Source organism: Dama dama, chromosome 22 (genome assembly GCF_033118175.1).
Source record: "Dama dama isolate Ldn47 chromosome 22, ASM3311817v1, whole genome shotgun sequence".
NCBI classification, from domain to species: domain Eukaryota; kingdom Metazoa; phylum Chordata; class Mammalia; order Artiodactyla; family Cervidae; genus Dama; species Dama dama.
In genome coordinates, this window is record NC_083702.1 from 5,351,702 (window position 1) to 5,368,402 (window position 16,701).

At 58.7% G+C, this 16,701-nt stretch overlaps 1 protein-coding gene across 2 annotated transcripts in view; it reads left to right on the forward strand.

The window, feature by feature from the left end:
- SHISAL1 (shisa like 1) overlaps positions 1 to 16,701 on the forward strand; it is a 77,959-nt gene that overhangs the window by 35,176 nt on the left and 26,082 nt on the right. For both annotated transcript variants that reach the window (XM_061124361.1, XM_061124360.1), the window contains exon 4: positions 7,396 to 7,713. In XM_061124361.1, the coding sequence (XP_060980344.1) occupies positions 7,396 to 7,713 (318 nt within the window). The remainder of the gene's footprint in view (positions 1 to 7,395; positions 7,714 to 16,701) is intronic.

Genomic DNA, 16,701 nt, shown 5'->3' on the forward strand with positions numbered 1-16,701 from the left:
GGCTTGGATGTTTTGCCACCATGCCATGCTCACTTGGGGAAAGCTGCCTCTTCCCTCTGATCAGGCAGGAGATGCAAATTCCTTGACTATCATCTAAATCTCTCCTCCTCCCACCAAGGCCAGCTCCCTAGCCTGCCTTCCTCAGATGCATGGGTGCTTCCCTTGAATATCTTGCCATCTGCTCAGACCTTAGAATAATTCTGTGTGAAGTAGTTCAGCAAGCCTCTTCTATCACGAGGGCTGGAATCAAGCCTGGAACTTGACCCAAGCCTTTTTATAAGACCAACAACTAATTTCCTAAGCCAGGAGGGCGGTGCCAGGACTGAGGTTAGGACCCCTAAGTGTTGCAGTTGCCGGCTGAAAGCCAGACAGAAGATAGAGGCTTGGCAGGGTGGCCAGACTTCTCCAAGGCTCTGACGACTGGCGTCTGGGATCCTCGTTTTGAACCCGCAGGTTTCTGTGGTCTGCATGTTCACACAGGATGCACATGGAATTCTCCACTGTCTCAGCACGGTGGGTCCCGGCTGCTGATAATAAAGTGTCGAACCACAAAACAAAGCCCTTCCCTGGGGAAGCATGGCCACATTGAGGACATTTAGCTTGGTTTTCATTCTGGAACCTCAGCAAGCATTTTTGGAGCAGGCAGCATGGGGCCGGCTCTTTGTCAACCTTCTGAAGTCACCTGGAAGTCCACCCTTATTCCCCTTGATGTGCAGGAAGCTGAGGCGTGGAGAGGCTGGATAACTTGCCTGACTGAGGCAGCCAGTGGGGGTGGAGCCTAGAGCTGACCTGGATCTAGAGTTGCTTTAGTAAATCCGAGACTTCCGTCGATGGCGAGCCCCAGAGCAGGGACCCCCGCCACGACCCCGTGGACACGTGGGCCTCATCCTCCTTTTGGGGGTCGCTCTGTGCATTGTGAGACACTAGCCACCCCTCACTGAGGCGGGGAGCACCCCCTCCCCACTGATGGGCTGTGATCCCCAACCGCGTCTCCTGATAACGCGGAGCACAGGAGGCGGGACTCTCCTGGTTGAGGGCACCGCTCTGGAGGAATGCCTCCTCGTCACTCCGCCGAGCTTCCTGTCACCTCCCTTCCCACAGATGTGGAGAGAAGCCCAGAAGAGCTGGGCTGCACTCCTCAGCCAGGGTGTTCGGCTCTCCTGGGCCTCACGAGGGAGGCGTGGTGCTTGGTCTCCCGCATCCAGAAGTGTAGGAGGAGGTAGGAGTCACACAATCCAGAGGAAGGAGCATTTCTGGGCAGAGTTCCCTGCAGCCTGAGTATGAAATGCCAGGCGAAGAGTGCAGAGAGGCAGCAGGGGCTGGCATGGTGGGCGGGGGGGCCCTGGGCTGGGGCAGAGGGGATGGTGTTTGGGCTTCCTCTTGAGGGAAGCACGGGGCCCTGAGGGCTTCAAGTTGGGTTTGTACTCATGGATGGTGCGGGGACAAGGACCTAGGACATTGCAGAAGCCTCGATGGTGACCTGGACAAGACGGGGGCCCCGCAGAGGGAAGGGGCCGGGGTCACCCAGTAGATAGCCGATCAGAGCTCGGATAAGAGGCCTTGGCGGGACTCCTGCTTAGCCATCTGAGCTGAGGGACCTTGGGGAGAAGGCCTGAGCCCAGGGAGCTGGCCCAGGGCCTTGTGTCCAGCCAGAGCTTGTGTCAGAGAGGGGACAACTGGAAGGTGGGCCAGTGGGAGTGGGAGGATAGGGCAGTGGTGAACGGGGTGGGACAGGCCTGCCTGGCCGAGAGGTCCCAAATGTTCCAGGTGTGTGAGGGGAGCCAGGTAAAGTCCGCTTTTAGGACCGTCCTGCCCTTTGGGGCTCTGATCCCTCTGGGCAGGACACCTGTGTTGTCTCGTTAGTCCTCACAGCTACTCTAAGAGGAAGGAAAAAGGGGCTGGGCCCAGGCTGGTCATGTCACCTGTTGCAGCCACAGTTGAGGCCAAGGGATGCCAGGGCCCTTGTTCCACCAGTGGGCTCTGCCGCCCTTGGGTGCTTCTAGAAAACCAGGGCTTGTCTGATGCTGGGGAGTGTGCCAGACCTCAGCCCAGAGGCCAGATGAAGGTTAATACCCATCCAGATGGACCAGTGCAGCTGTGACCCCCATTAGGGCTTTATGAAGATGCAAGGGCCACATGACACTCGCCCGCCCCACCCAGTGAATCAGCCGGGAGGTGGGGCTGGTGGCAGGCAAAAGGAGAGTGCTTCTGATGACTTATTTACTTGTGTTTTTTTGGAGGAACAGAACGGTCTGTTTTGGTCCTGGCTGCCTGGCAGAAAAGCAGGCAGAGCGAGGCAAGCAACCTCGCCAAGCCCACCACCTCAGGGAGATGCCACTTCTAGCCACTCGGGCAGCGGCCCCGGTGTTCAGGAGTGTGTGCACACCCTCCCATGCCAGGTTCTGGGCAGGGCGCTAGCAGCAGTGACCACCCAGGGCCCTGGACAAGCAACAGCAGCATCTGTTCAGGGCGTGGGGTGGGACGGGGCATGTGCAGTCAGTGATCAGTGCTCTCTGAGGGCAGAGGTCGTCCCTCTGGCAGCCGGTCATGGACTGGAGTCCTTGTGCAGCGCATGGGTATTCCTTCATGAGGCAGATGGGCTGCTAGAGGAGGGAGCCTGGGACGGGAATTCTCAGAAGACAGCAGAATCCTCAAGGCCTCACCATGGGAAGTGATGGGTTGTCAGTTTTCCCTTGGCTGCAGTGAAACATCTTTCCTCCAAAAGCTTTCCTTTCCCCAAACCCAGAGGTGCTCCAGCCATGCAGACACGATGGCCTCAGGCACATACCTCCTCCATCCTCACCTGGGGCTGCCCATGGGTGGTGATGGGACCACCACCTGGCCTCAGCTGGCTGACATATCTGCTCCTATCCGGGAAGGTATTCAGTGAGATTTCTCCATCAGAGAAGGCTTGGTTTATTGCTTGAAAAGCACCAAAAGAATTTGAATCAGTAAATATCCTAAAAGATACTGAAAAATTGGTATCTATGGTTTTGGCTGGCTTCTTATCTTGCTTCATAAAACAGCCTCTGTTTTATCTTCTGACCTTTATAACACACACACACACACACACACAACACATGCTCAACAAAGGCCTCTGCATCTGGATGAAATTAATTTCCAGATTGCATTTTTAAATTAAATTTAAAAAAAACAGAATGCTCACAGCCAGCCAACCATGGAGAGGCCAGGGAGCTGCCTGGGGACAGTGTCCATGACCCAGGTTTCTCTGCCAGCTGCCACCTCTAGGGTGGCCTCCCTTGCAGGTAAGAGGGAGTCAACACGGGTGGCACCTCCTTCCCATGCCCCTCTCCTTTCTCTGAACTGGAGGGGGGCCGTGAGACCACGCTGTCACCCCAATGCCCCAGGCCGGTTAGACTGAGCTGGCTGCGGAGGCCTGTAGCCCAGCAGCACCTGCGCTTGCCATGGCGATGACACGATGAGATGCAGGATGCTCTTGAGGGGGAGGATGGACCCTGTCCTCAGTTCCCGGTGGAGGGTGAGCCAGGACTCGTGGGCCAAGCGGATGCGGGGAATTCCTGCCTGGACTTCTGTCTTAGACTCGACCTTGGGATTTCCCCCCAATTCCGCACACTTTGAGGTCACATGGCCCTGTGTCTAAATCCCAGCACGGCCCCTCCCCAGCTGTGCAGGCTTTGGCGATGACTTTGCCTCTCTCGGCCTCATTTCCTCATCTGTAAAATGCGGAGACCGACTCCTAACTCACAGTATTGTTGCAAAGATTCAGAAACACAGGGTGTGGTGATTGCTAGTATTACTATTAACTACTAGAGAATATGGGCTTCCCAGGTGGCGCTAGCAGCAAAGAACCTGCCTTAGCCAGTGCAGGAGATGCTGGAGACGAGGGTTCGAGCCCCGGATTGGGAAGATCCCCTGGAGGAGAGCGTGGCAACCTGGAGAATCCCATGGAGAGAGGAGTCTGGCAGGCTACAGTCCGTAGAGTCTCAGAGACCGACAGGCGTGAAGCGACTTAGCACGCATGCACGCACTAGAGAATATGTATAGAGAAGGTGAAATCTAGTGAAGAGGTTCATGAATATCAAAGCTGCCATTGTCACAGCTTGCTATGAGGGCTCAATGTGTGTTAGCGTAAGGAATGTCTGAAGCAGCCCCAGGCTGAGCGCTGGGCACACAAAGATAAGTTAGACCCTGACCTTAGCCTCAAGGAGATCTGATCTCCGGAAGCAAATAGTCCTACAAGACAGCAAAGACAGCAGAGTGTGTTCTGGGAAACCCAGTGGTCTGGGGGGCCCAAGGAGAGGGATTGGACTTAACACAGGACATCAAGGAAGACTTCCTGAAGGAGGTGATAGCTGCAGGAAGAAGACAGGGAGGTGGGGCCGGCTGCATGCACAGGAGGTAGGGGGCAAGTTCCAGGCAGAGAAGCAGCGTGGATACAAGCCTGAGGGGAGCTTGTCTGCCCGGAGAACGTGGCTGCCACCTGCCCTACTTAGGCAGTGTGGTACAGTGGTTAGGGATGTGTGCTCTGGAGCTGGACGGCTGGGCTTAAATCCTGGCTCTGCCGCTTCATGGCTGTGAGATCTCAGACACTCTTTTAATTCCTCTGAGCCTCCGTTTGCATCTCTGGGCTGAGGATGACGGCAGCAGGGGTTCCTCCCTTGTACGCCATGAGGGTCGGACGGACTAGGATGTGTAACGTGTTTAGAGTGATGCCCACCAGCTGCTGCTCTGATTGCTGTTGTTGTTTCCTAGCCCTGGTGGTTTAGGCCTAGCCGTGGTCCCGCTCCCAGCCCCCGCGGGCGTCGTGGACTCCCTGTCTGTGGGGCAGCATCTGCCCACAGCTGGCCCTACCTCTTCCTTCCACCCCCCTCCCCAGCCCCCGCGGCTGCTGCCATGGGAACCACCCAGGAAGAGCCTGGCGCTTCGAGCAACCCTGTGGGGGCTCCAGGGGACGGTGCAGAGGGGTGCTGGGGAAAGCGTGGGTGCCGGGGGCTGGAGCCAGGTCCTCCCCACGTCCACGCGGACTCCTGTCTCAGCTTGCCGGACCACACTGCCAGCCCCTGCTTCCTGGCAGCAATGCACATCCACATGTCTCCAGGCGGAGGTGGCTTCCCCTTGAAATCAGGCAGCTGGGGGGTGTGGTGGGGAAGACTGCCGCTCAGCCATTCACACCTTAGAAAGAACAAGCCCCTGGGACAGCTGCAGGCCTCAGGGAGGTGGTGGCTGGAGGTGGGACCACGGAAGGATCCAAGGTGCTCTGATGCAGAGTTGTGGGGTTACTCATTCCTCAAGCAGCCCGGAAGCCCCAGGCACCTGCCCGTGCCTGCTGCCCGCGCGGTGCTCAGGACACACAGCGCCTCCCCTCGAGGAGCCCTCCGCCCCACGTGTGGGGAGGGAAGGCGTTCCAGGCAGAGGGCGCGCATGCGTGTGTGTGTGTGTGTGTGTGTGTGTGTGTGTGTGTGAGTGAAAGTCAGCACCGGGGCCCAGCCCGGGGAGGGGCTGGAGGACTCGGAGGGGAGCAGCCCCCGTCTCACTGCAGCGGCCGAGGCTGAGCACGGGTGAACCAAGAGGGAAAGATCCAGAATCTGGAAGCCGAGACTGGGAGGAGCTCCACTCCGCCTCCTCCAGAACCAGAGACACACCCGTGTCCTCCCAGGCCTCACAGCAAAGCCAGGGCGAGAAGAGGCCAGAACTGGGCCTCTGGGCTCCAGGAGCGTGCTCCCCAGCCTCAGACAGCATCTAGGGGGCCCTGCTGTGGGGGACTCAGGACACCCAGGGAGCCTGTCTGCTGGGAGCCGGGGTGCGTCTCTCCCCGTGGAATGTGGGGCAGCGGGGCTGGACGCCGGCTCTGCCTCCTGGGAGTGCCTCCTCTCCGCCACCCGCCTGCGTACGCCCACCTGCACAGATGCCCGCAGCAGGCAGCAGATGGAGGAGGCATTTGAGTGATTAATAAGTCGGTCCCTTTAAACAGCCGCAGTCCCGGGCGGGCACTGTTTGGAGCTCAGCCACCCCAGCTGCCATGGTGAGGCCAGGAAGCAGCCTCCCCCACCACCTGGGCACCCGGGGGAGACTCAGACCCTGGCCTGGGCGGGAGGAAACACGTGGACCTGACTAGCATGGCCCTGGGTGGTGGGCGAGGGTCTGAAGGGCACTCAGGCCAGAGGGAAGGCCTGACCCAGCTGGGAAGAAGGAGCAGTGTATCTGAGAGGCTTCCTGGGGGAGGCAATCTCCAAGAGGCCATGGTTGGAGTCAAGCAGGGGAGGAAGAAAGGGGCTGGAGGCATTGAAAGGGTTGTCTGGGCAGAAGGTACAGCCCCTGTGAAGGCCCAGTGTCCCCGCAAGCTCCTCGAGGGTAGAGACACCGTGGCAGGAAGCCAGCGCCCCTTCACGGAGGGGCATCTACGGCTCAGAACCCCCATCATCTCTGCTTCTGGAGGACAGACTAGACCTCAGCGTGGAAGTGCCGGGTGAAGAATAAGAGAACTGATGTCAGGGGCCCTGAGACTCCTGGCTGTGCAGTCTGAAGTGCCTGATGGGGGGCACTGAGTCAGGGTGCGGCCACGGGGTGGGCTGGAAAGGCACGTGGCTGGTGGGGCAGATGGACCGGTGTCTGCTGCATGGGGCAGGGGGAGGGCAGCTGAGCCCACGCCCTGATTCCTGGGCTTCTGAGAGAGGGGTGGGGGGGTGCGATGGAGCAGGCTGGGGCGGAGCTGGCCCTGGGGTGGGGATGCCTGGCTGGATTCCGCGTAACTTCGAACAGGGTGCTCAGTGGCCCCAGGCGGATGCTTCGAGGCAGGAGCTTCGGTCAGTGCATCCTAAGACAATGGACTTCCTACATTTGCCCTGGGCTCGGAAAGATGGGAAGAGCTGGAGGGAGAGGCAGGGGGTGGTGAGAGAGGGGCTGCTGAGAGCCTCCTAGGTGGTGGGAACAGCTTCAGCAAGGGCTAGGAGGGTGGGCAAGCGGGGGCCACCTGCAGGAGACAGTTGGCCAGTCTGGGCATAGCACCCAAATTGGGTGAGAGAAGGAGGCTGAAAGTAGGGGCTCCCACACCATGAGAGCCCCAGAAGTCCAGCTGAGAATTCCTTCCAGAGGCTCTAACAGTGTGGGGCTCCCCCACTGGGGTTTCTACCCAAGGATGTGGGGTCTTGGAGGGGGTGCTTGGGTGGGACAGGGCCCAGGGCAGTGGGATCTGGGAGGCAGCCAGCAGGGCAGGTGGAGGAGAGGCAGTGGTGGGGGGTGGGCATGAGAAGAGGGAGCCAAGATTCCTTGTCCCCCCAGAGGGGACCCACCACCCTCTCTGAGACCCCCAAAGCAGCCTCCGTACCACGTCTTCTAATCGACTCGCGGCTTAGCTGCAGCGCCCCGCGGGGCGGTGGTCCCGGCGTCTCTCAGCCTCTCTCTGTTCGTCCGCAGCAACTACACCGCCTTGCTGGGCGTGTGGATCTACGGCTTCTTCGTGTTGATGCTGCTGGTTCTGGATCTTTTGTATTACTCGGCGATGAACTACGACATCTGCAAGGTTTACCTGGCGCGGTGGGGCATCCACGGACGGTGGATGAAACAGGACCCCCGGCGGTGGGGGAGCCCTGCCCGGGCCCCCCGGCCAGGGCAGCCAGCCCGGCAGCCGCAGCCTCCCCCGGGCCCCCTGCCGCAAGCCCCCCAGGCCGCACACACGCTGCGGAGAGACAGCCACAGCCCGCCGCTGATGACCTTCCAGAGCTCGTCCGCCTGGTGAGTGGCCACCATCACTTGTCTTTGGCGAGCTTGGAAAATGCCAGATCGTTATTGCTGCTGGGTCTGGCTCGTCGATTACTGGACTATTTGTTTATTCGCCAAGAAAAGTTTGAAGTGGCTTCTGGTGATAACGTGCCTATTTGGAAAGGTTGAAATGGAGCTTAGGAACAAAGCATGCAAGTTTGTTTTACTCAGATTCTGGTGCGAGAGCTGTTGGCGCTGAGCGTGAAATGGAGTTGCGAGTTTCCTGGCTGCCAAGGCAAAAGGGGAAATTGGATGGCTTTCCAAGTTTTCACAATCTGGTCAGAGGACACAAATTGATCTGCTAGGGACTGAGGGAGAAGCTTTTTTTCCAGCATCAAGTTTGATAATAAGCATATTACTGGGTTCCATCGTGCATGTATGCTGAGTCACAGAAAGGCATCTGAGGGTGATGCAATCAGGCTGCTCAGTGATGGCTCAGGGGAAGGGAAGAAAGTCAGCAAGGGACTTGGGACCTTGGTTGGCTTTATAGGGTGGCTACCCCAGCAGACCCCCCATTATCCTGCCCCGGGAGCACGTTCATGGTCACTGCAATTCTCACATCTATTTGTCTCCAGTCTGGTGGGGGATGGGGAATAACCTAACCTGGGGGTCCCTGGGCAGTGCAGGGCTGGAGGGGAAGGGGAGGGGACGTGTGTGCATTTTGGAGCAGGACCCCACTGTGCGGCCGGCCAGCACCAACGAGAGGCACCAGCCCCTGGAGGAGCCAGGCTGAGCAGAGATGCTCAAGTTCAGGGTCCGGTGTGGGGCTCAGGTCCTCTGCGGGGGCAGAGCTGCAGCCATGGGCATACAGGGCATGGGGTATGTCATCCCAGGACATAACAGGACTGAGTCAACCTGGAAGATCCCGGTGCAGAAACCTACAACACGGTGATCCCTGCCAAGTCCATGAGCTTGACAGGCAACCCAGCCCCAGGTCTGCCAGTTATCAGCTCTGTAACTTTAGGCAAGCCCCTTCACCCTCTTAACCTGCCCATCCTTGTGAAGGAGCAGAGTGTAAGGACGTACACTGCCCATCTCCACCTCCCGCCACCCCAGGGTTGTCCTGAGGATCAAACAAAATGCCTGGCGCATAGTAGGTGCTCAGTGACCTGTTGCCGCTTCTTTGTTGGAGACGCAGCCCAGCTAGTTCATGATCGCTTAAGTAGCTAACAGATTGTGACCTTTTCAATAATGGATGACTTAAATAATTAATAAGATACACTTAAATCAGCTTGTGCTTATTGATCGAGTAATTGCCCCATCTGTCACACAGGAGACAAAGAGGCAGGCTTGCTCAGCTCAGTTGGACAAATGTGGGCTGGGTGGGTCCTCTGGGCAGGGTACCCGAGCCAGGCTCATGGTGATGTGGAGGTGATGGGTGGAGAAGGGGCTGCTCTTCACTTTGAGGGGCGGGGAGGGGACGCACAAGCCCACCCAAAGCTACAGACCATGAAACAGCTGTTGGCTCAACCCCAAAGGTGGGGTTTCCTGAAATGTGGGTCTCTCACTGCAGACCCACATGGGGTGTTTGTCAAAATAAATGCCTGGGTCTCAGCCAGAGCCTCCTGATCAGAAATCTCTGGAGGTGATGCCTGTAGGCATGACAGTTTGAGAACCACTGGAAAATGTCATTCCCAGGAGCCAAGTGTTCTGAGAGCTGAGAATCTGCTGTGCAGATGAAGGTACTTCTGCCCCATCCCTCTATCCCTCCCCGTAAACTTGACAAGACCATGATGTGAGCCCGTCCTTCTGGGGAGAGGCCATCCTGCCTGCAGGCAACCCACTCCAGTATCCTTGCCTGGAGAGTCCCACAGACAGAGGACCCTGACAGGCTACAGTCCACAGGGTCACAGAGAGTCGGGCGCGACTGAAGTGACTTAGCACACACACACACGCTCTGCAGGACCTGGGATGGCTTCCCTGCATAAGGGACCATAAGGGACCGTGTTGGTCCATTTCTGAGTTGCTGCATCTGGTCCTAACAGTGCTCAATCTCTCCCTGGCTGTTAACCCTTGCCTGTCTCCAAGGTCTCCCCCTTTCCACATGGTACACATCACGTGCCTCCTGTGTGCCAGGCGCTGTTCCATGCAATCCAGATAAGGTTCGAGGCAACCGGCCGTGGAGGGGAAAGAGCGTGCAAGCTTTGGGGGGTGGTCCATGATGTCTGAGTTCACGGCAACTGTAGGAGAGGCTGAGGTCACGGCCCACAGGGTCTGCTGTCTGCAGGGGGAGACGTTTCATTTTGCAGCTCAGGGCCTCTGTGTGCCCTCCTGGGTCACACAGTCAGACTCAGAACGGAGTTTCCATCACTACTTGAGCCTTCCTTCGAGAACAAGCGTCAGGAACCTGCAAAGACCTAACGAGGGGCAGGGGGTCCCCGGGGTGCTGCCCGCCTCCCGTTCTGCCCTCCACACTCTGTGTGTGACCGGGGCTTCCTGCTTGGGCTGGTGGTTTGCCAGCCGAGGGGAGAAGGGATGGACTTGGAGAGCGGAGCAGACCTTCATGTTGCTGGGCCTCCTTGGTTCAAGGAGTGGGCGCCCTTGGCTCCAGCAACGTCTACTGAGGCCTTGCTGTGTTCTGAGCACTGTTCGCCTCCTTTCATCCTCACCAGGATCCCATGGGCTCAGTGCCCACGACACGGGCACCCGTCCCAAGGTCCCCAGTCAGCAGGGTGAATGCGTGATGGGGGCGGCAGGCAGGTGAGCAGTCTGGCTCCAGCCCCTGCCCTCCTGCTGCTGGCCGGCGGCTCCCCGCCCTCTGGGCCACCAGGAATCCCTGCCCCCTCCCGGTGTGGACCTGTCTCGGTTTGGCTAAAGTTCCCCAAACAGCCCCTTCCCTCCCTGACTCCGTGCGGGAGCTGGGGACGCAGACGCAAGCGGGGCAAACGAAGGCCAAGTTGAGAGCAGCCATCCCGGCAGGGAGGATACAGCCGGGAGGAGGGCGCAGCCGCGCTGCGGGGCTGAGCTGGCCGAGGTCAACGAGCCTCTCCTTGTGGGCAGCGGTGGGTGGGGGCCAGGCAGGGGAGGGCTGTGGCGTGCTAACGGCTGCTGTCAGCCCGGGGGTCAGGGGTGGCTGGAGAGTGGGGCGGGGTGCTGTCATCAGTGTTTCTCCTGGAACAAGAGCTTGAGTCTGTGCCGCTTTACTCCGAATTGTCACCTGCGTCTTCCAAACACCCACGTTCCAGCCGTTGTGAGTGCTTCCCCGGGGCATCGCGGAGACGCGTCTCCTCAAGCACGGAGCCCGTCAGCTGCTCCCTCAGTCTGTCTCGTTCTCTCTCTTTCAACGTTCACCTCCAGAACTCTTCATGGCCTCTCTCTCTCCCTTCCCCCTTCCCAGTCCTGTACTACATGGGTGATCCCAGCTTCTCCAGCTCCTAGAGGCACCTCCATTCCTGGCCCACAGCCCAGCTTCTCCCCACATGGGAAGCAGGACCAGAGGTTTTCCTCTTGCAAGAGGGGCCGGGGAGGAAGGGGGTCTTCTTTGGTTCCCAGAGTCTCCATCATGAGGTTCATCCCTCTTCTGGGGGCCTCACATGCCTGATCTGGCCCTTATTTGGGGATGGAGGACTCTGGAGTCAAGATGCAGCTCTGGACAACTCCAGGGGAGACTGAAGCAGGAGGCTTATCATAGGCACCCCGGAGGGGAGGCCCAAGGGGGCTGCCGATGCCCGGTCCGGTGGCTGGGAGGAGGGCTGGGCCTGGACGCCCAGCAGTGGACTGAGTTGACCCTCGGTGCCCCAGCCGAGTCCTGTGTGGGGCAGGGCTCCGTGAATGCTCAGAAACCCACGGAGGAGGCCGTGGGCACTGCCCCCCACCCTCCTGCAGACGGCTAGCAGGCATCAACTCCGTGTCAGGTGATCAGGACACAGAAACACAGACGGGAACCAGATCAGAGACAGGAGAGAGAAGGAAGTAGCCACTGCTGAGTGCTGACTGCGTCCCAGACACCCGTCACCGGCTCCATCAGTGGGGTTGGCACCTGTCAATCATAAAGCCATCATCCTTCGTAAGTGGATTATGTTAGTGTCATCATCTCTGTTGGCGTTGCTGGAAGCAGCTCATCTCTTGGGGCAGGAGTCAGATGGCTTGGATTCAAGGCCCACCTGTGCCACATGTGGGCCCTGCGACCTCAGGCAGGCCGCTCCACTGGCCAGTGCCTCGGTGTCCCCGCGTAAATGCCAGGCAGGGGTCGTAATCACCCTGAGAAGTAAACGGGCCGATCCTGGTACAGGACTCAGCCTGGTGCCTGATCCCCAAGTGCTGGTGATTCTCGAGGTCATTTCACGTTTGGGTAAAGAAACACGGTATGGGTCCTGCCCTGCCAGGATTGACAGGGAGGGCAGAAGCAGTCTTCACCCCGAATGGGCCAGCCACACGCCACTTGTCTTGTAGGGGTGTTGAGCCCCATTTTCAGATACAGAAGCTGGGGGGTGGGGGGCCAGAAGGAGTTCGTTGACCTGCCCAGGTCAGCCAGGAAAGGGGATACTGAGCAGGCCCCAGCCCAGGGCCAGTGGCCTCTCTGCTGGGGGCTCGCAGAGCCTCTAGAGGGGTGGCCTCTTCCGCGGGAGTGGGGAGGAGCCTCTTCATCAGAAAGTCCTCCAGCCGTGCGCGGGCTGAAGTGGCCCCAGGTCGCCCCTTAAAAAGCAGTTTCAGAGGCTGAGCATCAGGGGCCGCACATCTCAGAGCATCACGTGCCTCTGAGGTCCCGGCGGACGCACACTGCCTCCATCTCCTTCACCGGAAATGCCGTATCCTCACCCCCTGTTTCACCTCTCAGGATGGCCTTGGGGCAGCCAAGGCCACCTCTCATCACCGTTGTCCAGAGCAGGGACCCCACGGCCCCTGAGTTGTGGAGCTTTTGGCCTGGATCGGGACTGGGGACAGTCCGAGGGGATCAAGGGCAGCTGCCTTCGGTTCATTTCAGGAAGAAGCCAGCTTTCCCTTCATTTACAAGATAACAACCTCAGACTGCAACGTCTCCTGCTGAGATCCCCTGCAGGCTCAGTCTCCCCTGGCTCATTTCCTTCTGAAAAGTGGTGACACGGTGCCCCCGATATTTGCTCATCACGTACCCCTGGAGAAGGAACTCCACTGTCCTCGCCTGGAGAATCCCATGAACAGAGGGGCCTGGTGGGCTGCAGTCCACGGGGTCGCCAAGAGTCAGGCACGAGCAGGTGACTCACACCTCTCCCTTGTGCACGTGGCACGCTGTTTTTCTTCAGTGTTATCCCCCTGCTGCTGTATCGCCGTATTCCTGTGAGTCGTTGTCACTGGGGATCGCGGCCAGACGCTCCTGGCTTTGAATCCCAGCTTGACTCCTCTGGACCTGTCTGAGCCTCGTTTTCCTCATCTGTAAAATGGGGACAATCGCAGCCTGACCTCACAGTGAGGTCTTGGGACCCGATGATGTTCTGACTGCCCTCCAGGATCCCCGCCCCGCCCCACAGTCTCTGCCTGGTTCCCTCTGGTTCATCCCACCTCCCCATCCCCGCCAGGTAAGGGGCTTCAGCTCCTATTCTGGCCCCCAAGACCCTCCCCAGCCTACCTCACTCTCTCTAAAGCCTAAGGCTCTGCCCTCTTCTCTCTAAGACACAGGGGAGCAAGTTGAACCCTGGAAACCTTGGTGACACCTGCTGTTTAGACCCACGCCTATCATTATTTCCCTGATAACTTCCGCCCTGAGAACTGAGCTGTGTAGCTTTTTCATCCCCTTTTACAGATGAGCAAACACAGGCCCAGAGAGGCTAAGTGACCTGCAGCCACACTAGTAAGTCCACGGACCTCAGCCAGGGTCTCTCTAGTCCAAAGTCTCCCAGAACAAGTCCAGTCATGAGCCAACCGCCGCAACCCCTGTCGATCTCACAGCCTCCTTCTGCCTCCCCCCTCCCTCACCTAGAACCCACCCAGCCCATTGCAGAACTCATCCTTGCCTCCCCTGTGGGGTCCCTGGAGTTCGCCCGACTCCGGAGCCGCCCCCCACCCTGGGAAGAGTGCAACCATTGCTTTCTTCCCGGCTCTGCGACCAGAGTCTCTGGTGTGTGGTTTCTGCAGGGATACCAGCCAATGGCGAGAAATTCCAGAAAATTAGGAGACAAAGGGAGAGGACGAGATATCCTCTTTCCTTGGCGTCACATCAGACACCAAGGAGGCCTCCGTGACTGGGATTCAGAAGGCAGTGGATTCAGAGTCGGGCTGGAGTTTCAGTGCTCGGGGCTTCCAGCTGGGTCAGGACACTCCGGCCCTGTCCGCTCTGATCCCGTCCTTCCTGGCTGGGCCCTGCCTTCCCCCTACCCAGCCTGGTTGACACGGGAAACCACCCTCTGCCAGCTCTCCCGGTTTTCATCTGTTCACACGGCTGTTGGTGAAAGTCCAGGAGAGTGTTTGCTCATCAGCATGGCTCGACGACTGGGAGGGGGGGATACCTGAGGGAGGGGGGTGGTGGTGACGGAAAGCCCAGCCCGGAGGCCTCACTTGCTGTGTGTCCTCGGATGCGTTGCTGGCCCTCTCTGAGTCTCCGTACATGCTCTGAACAGTGATGATGAGAGGTGAAGGCGGGCACACGGAAGGGCCCAACCCAGAGCTCGGCACACAGTAGGACTGCAGGGAGCACGGATGCCATTCCTAGGGAGCACTCCCTCTCCCCTCAGCAGCTGGCCTGTCCCTCCTTACCCTGGGGAGGGCAGAGAACCGGACTTCTCCGTGGAGAAAATCAGCGTGGGGGTGGGGGCTAAGAGGGAACACTCGGGTCTGGTGCTGGGGAGCGAATGTAAAATAAAAGGAGTGCAGGTGTAGAGGGCGCTGCTCCGGCGCGCATGTCGGGCGCCCCGTGTTCCTGCCCCAACCCTGCTAGAACGTAAGAGTGAGTAAGGGTTTTGTCTGCCTGATTCCGTGCCTCACTCCTAGCTCTCAAATAAATCCTCATCTTAAGGACAAGAAAACCAAGGCACAGAGAGTTTAGGTAATTGGTCCAAGGTCACCTAGCTTGTCATCACAGACTCAGCGTTTGAACCCAGGCCATCTGCTCCACGCTGTCAGGGCCAGGTCTCCAGCCTGGTCCCTTTGTCCAGGGAGCTGGATGGGAGGAGCAGGTTGGAGTCAGGAGACAGAGCCTGAGGGCCTCCGCATCCCCCTGGAGCCTTGGGCAGGAACCGGCTCCTTGCGGCAGAGTCCAGCCAGGGCAGGACGGAGGGCAGGGGAAGGGACAGGGAGGAAGAGGGGGTATGTGGCATCCAGTTCTGGCCCAGAGAGGGGCAGGGATGGGAGCTGATCGCCCGCACTCCTGTCCTGGGTCAGGCACCTGGACACACAGTGAAACTGACTCAGATGCAGACAGTGGCAATGAGTGATCAGATCTGATTGGAGGGAGCCCAGAGGAGACATCTGCCCATCCTGGGCATCAGGGAGAGCTTCCTGGAGGAGGTGATGGCCGAAATGGCCTTTAAGGACGAGTAGGAGTTAGGCAAAAATAAAAATACAGCAGGGAGGGTATTCTTGTAGGAAAGACAATGTGCACAGGCTGCAGTGAGGGGTCAGGCCCGCAGAGCCTGCAAAGGAAGCAGCTGTCCCAGCACACAGCATGTATCAGAGATCTTTTCTCTGTTAGAATAATCAGATGAGCAGATTCTTTTTCTGGTGAAACCCCCTTCACTGACAATATTCCACAAGAGGCCAGAAATGCCCCCCAGAGAGTCTTCTGGGGTTCACAGCCTTCTCCTTCTGCTCTTTCCCGGAGCAGAGAGCCCCAACCCAACCCTCGAAAGAAATAGCTGGGTTCTCAAGACACCCGAGCCCCTGGGGTCCAGAAGAAAGGAGCAAGCCACATCCAAAGAGACCTGGGGCTCTGCTGGGGGATTTTCCCCACTCACACCAGCGAGTAAACTGTGATACTGGGGCAAAAGGGAAGCAGGTGGATGAAGTGGTTTGGAGGGAAAGCCACGGGCAACCCAGATTTCGAATCCACGGCTGCCCTCTTGAATCCCGTGACCTGGGCAGTTCCCGCATGTCTGGCCCCCTCCCCGCCCCCGCCCCCGCCCCAAGGCTCAGGGTCATGGGGAGTGGGGTTGATGAGATGCCTGGGGAGGCGGGGCTGCGGGGAGCCAGGCCCCTTCTTTCTGGTCTTGGTTATCACTTCCCTGTGTAAGCTGTTTCCTCTGCCTCAGCCCTCCACCAAGTCACCGTGACAGTTTCCTTTCTTTTCATGCCAAATTTTCCATCGTAAAGTCGCCCCTGCCCGATGGAGAGCAGGCGAGGAGCAGGCCAAGGGGCTCCCCACCTAACGCAGCCCCGTCCCCCTCCGGCCCTCACGGGTCGTCAGTGACTTGTTTCACTTTTATGGTTGCTGCCTTCACACATAAGACTGTGTGTCTTGGGTTTTTAGCTCAGCTTTATGTCACGGAGCGCTGCCTGCATTATTGAGAAGTTTTCATAAGCGCTGCTTTAATGGCTGCGTTTGTCATGCCTCGAGAGGCGGTGGTCCATTGCTCCTTGACCTGCTTCCGTTTCTTGGGCCACCTGGGGGCTTCTGACCTCCCGCCCAGCGATGCTTCTCTTCCCCTCTCAGAGCATTGCTCTGCTCGTGCCCCGCCTCCCTCAGCCTCCAGGATGAGAGGGTTTCCAGAAACCCCTCCTCATCCCTGCCCAGACACGGGTCCCCTGGTGATGGAGTGCTCACCGCTCCAAAGCCAGCCGCCTGCTGGTTCTTCATAGGCAGGAAGCAGCGTGGTGAGGGGCAGACCTGGAGGCTTAACAGACCTGGTTTCAAATCTTGCTCCCCCATTTCTTGATGGCTGGAGGACCTCCAGCAGGTCACTCAGCCAAAGTGCCCTCACCTGGAAAGCAGGTGCTGAAATCAGCCTTGCTAGGGTGCTATCTGCCTAAACAAGACATGGGAAGAGCCTGACATATAGAAATGGCTGTGCACATGTTTTCCATCTCTCCCCAGCATCTCATCAGGGTGTGGCA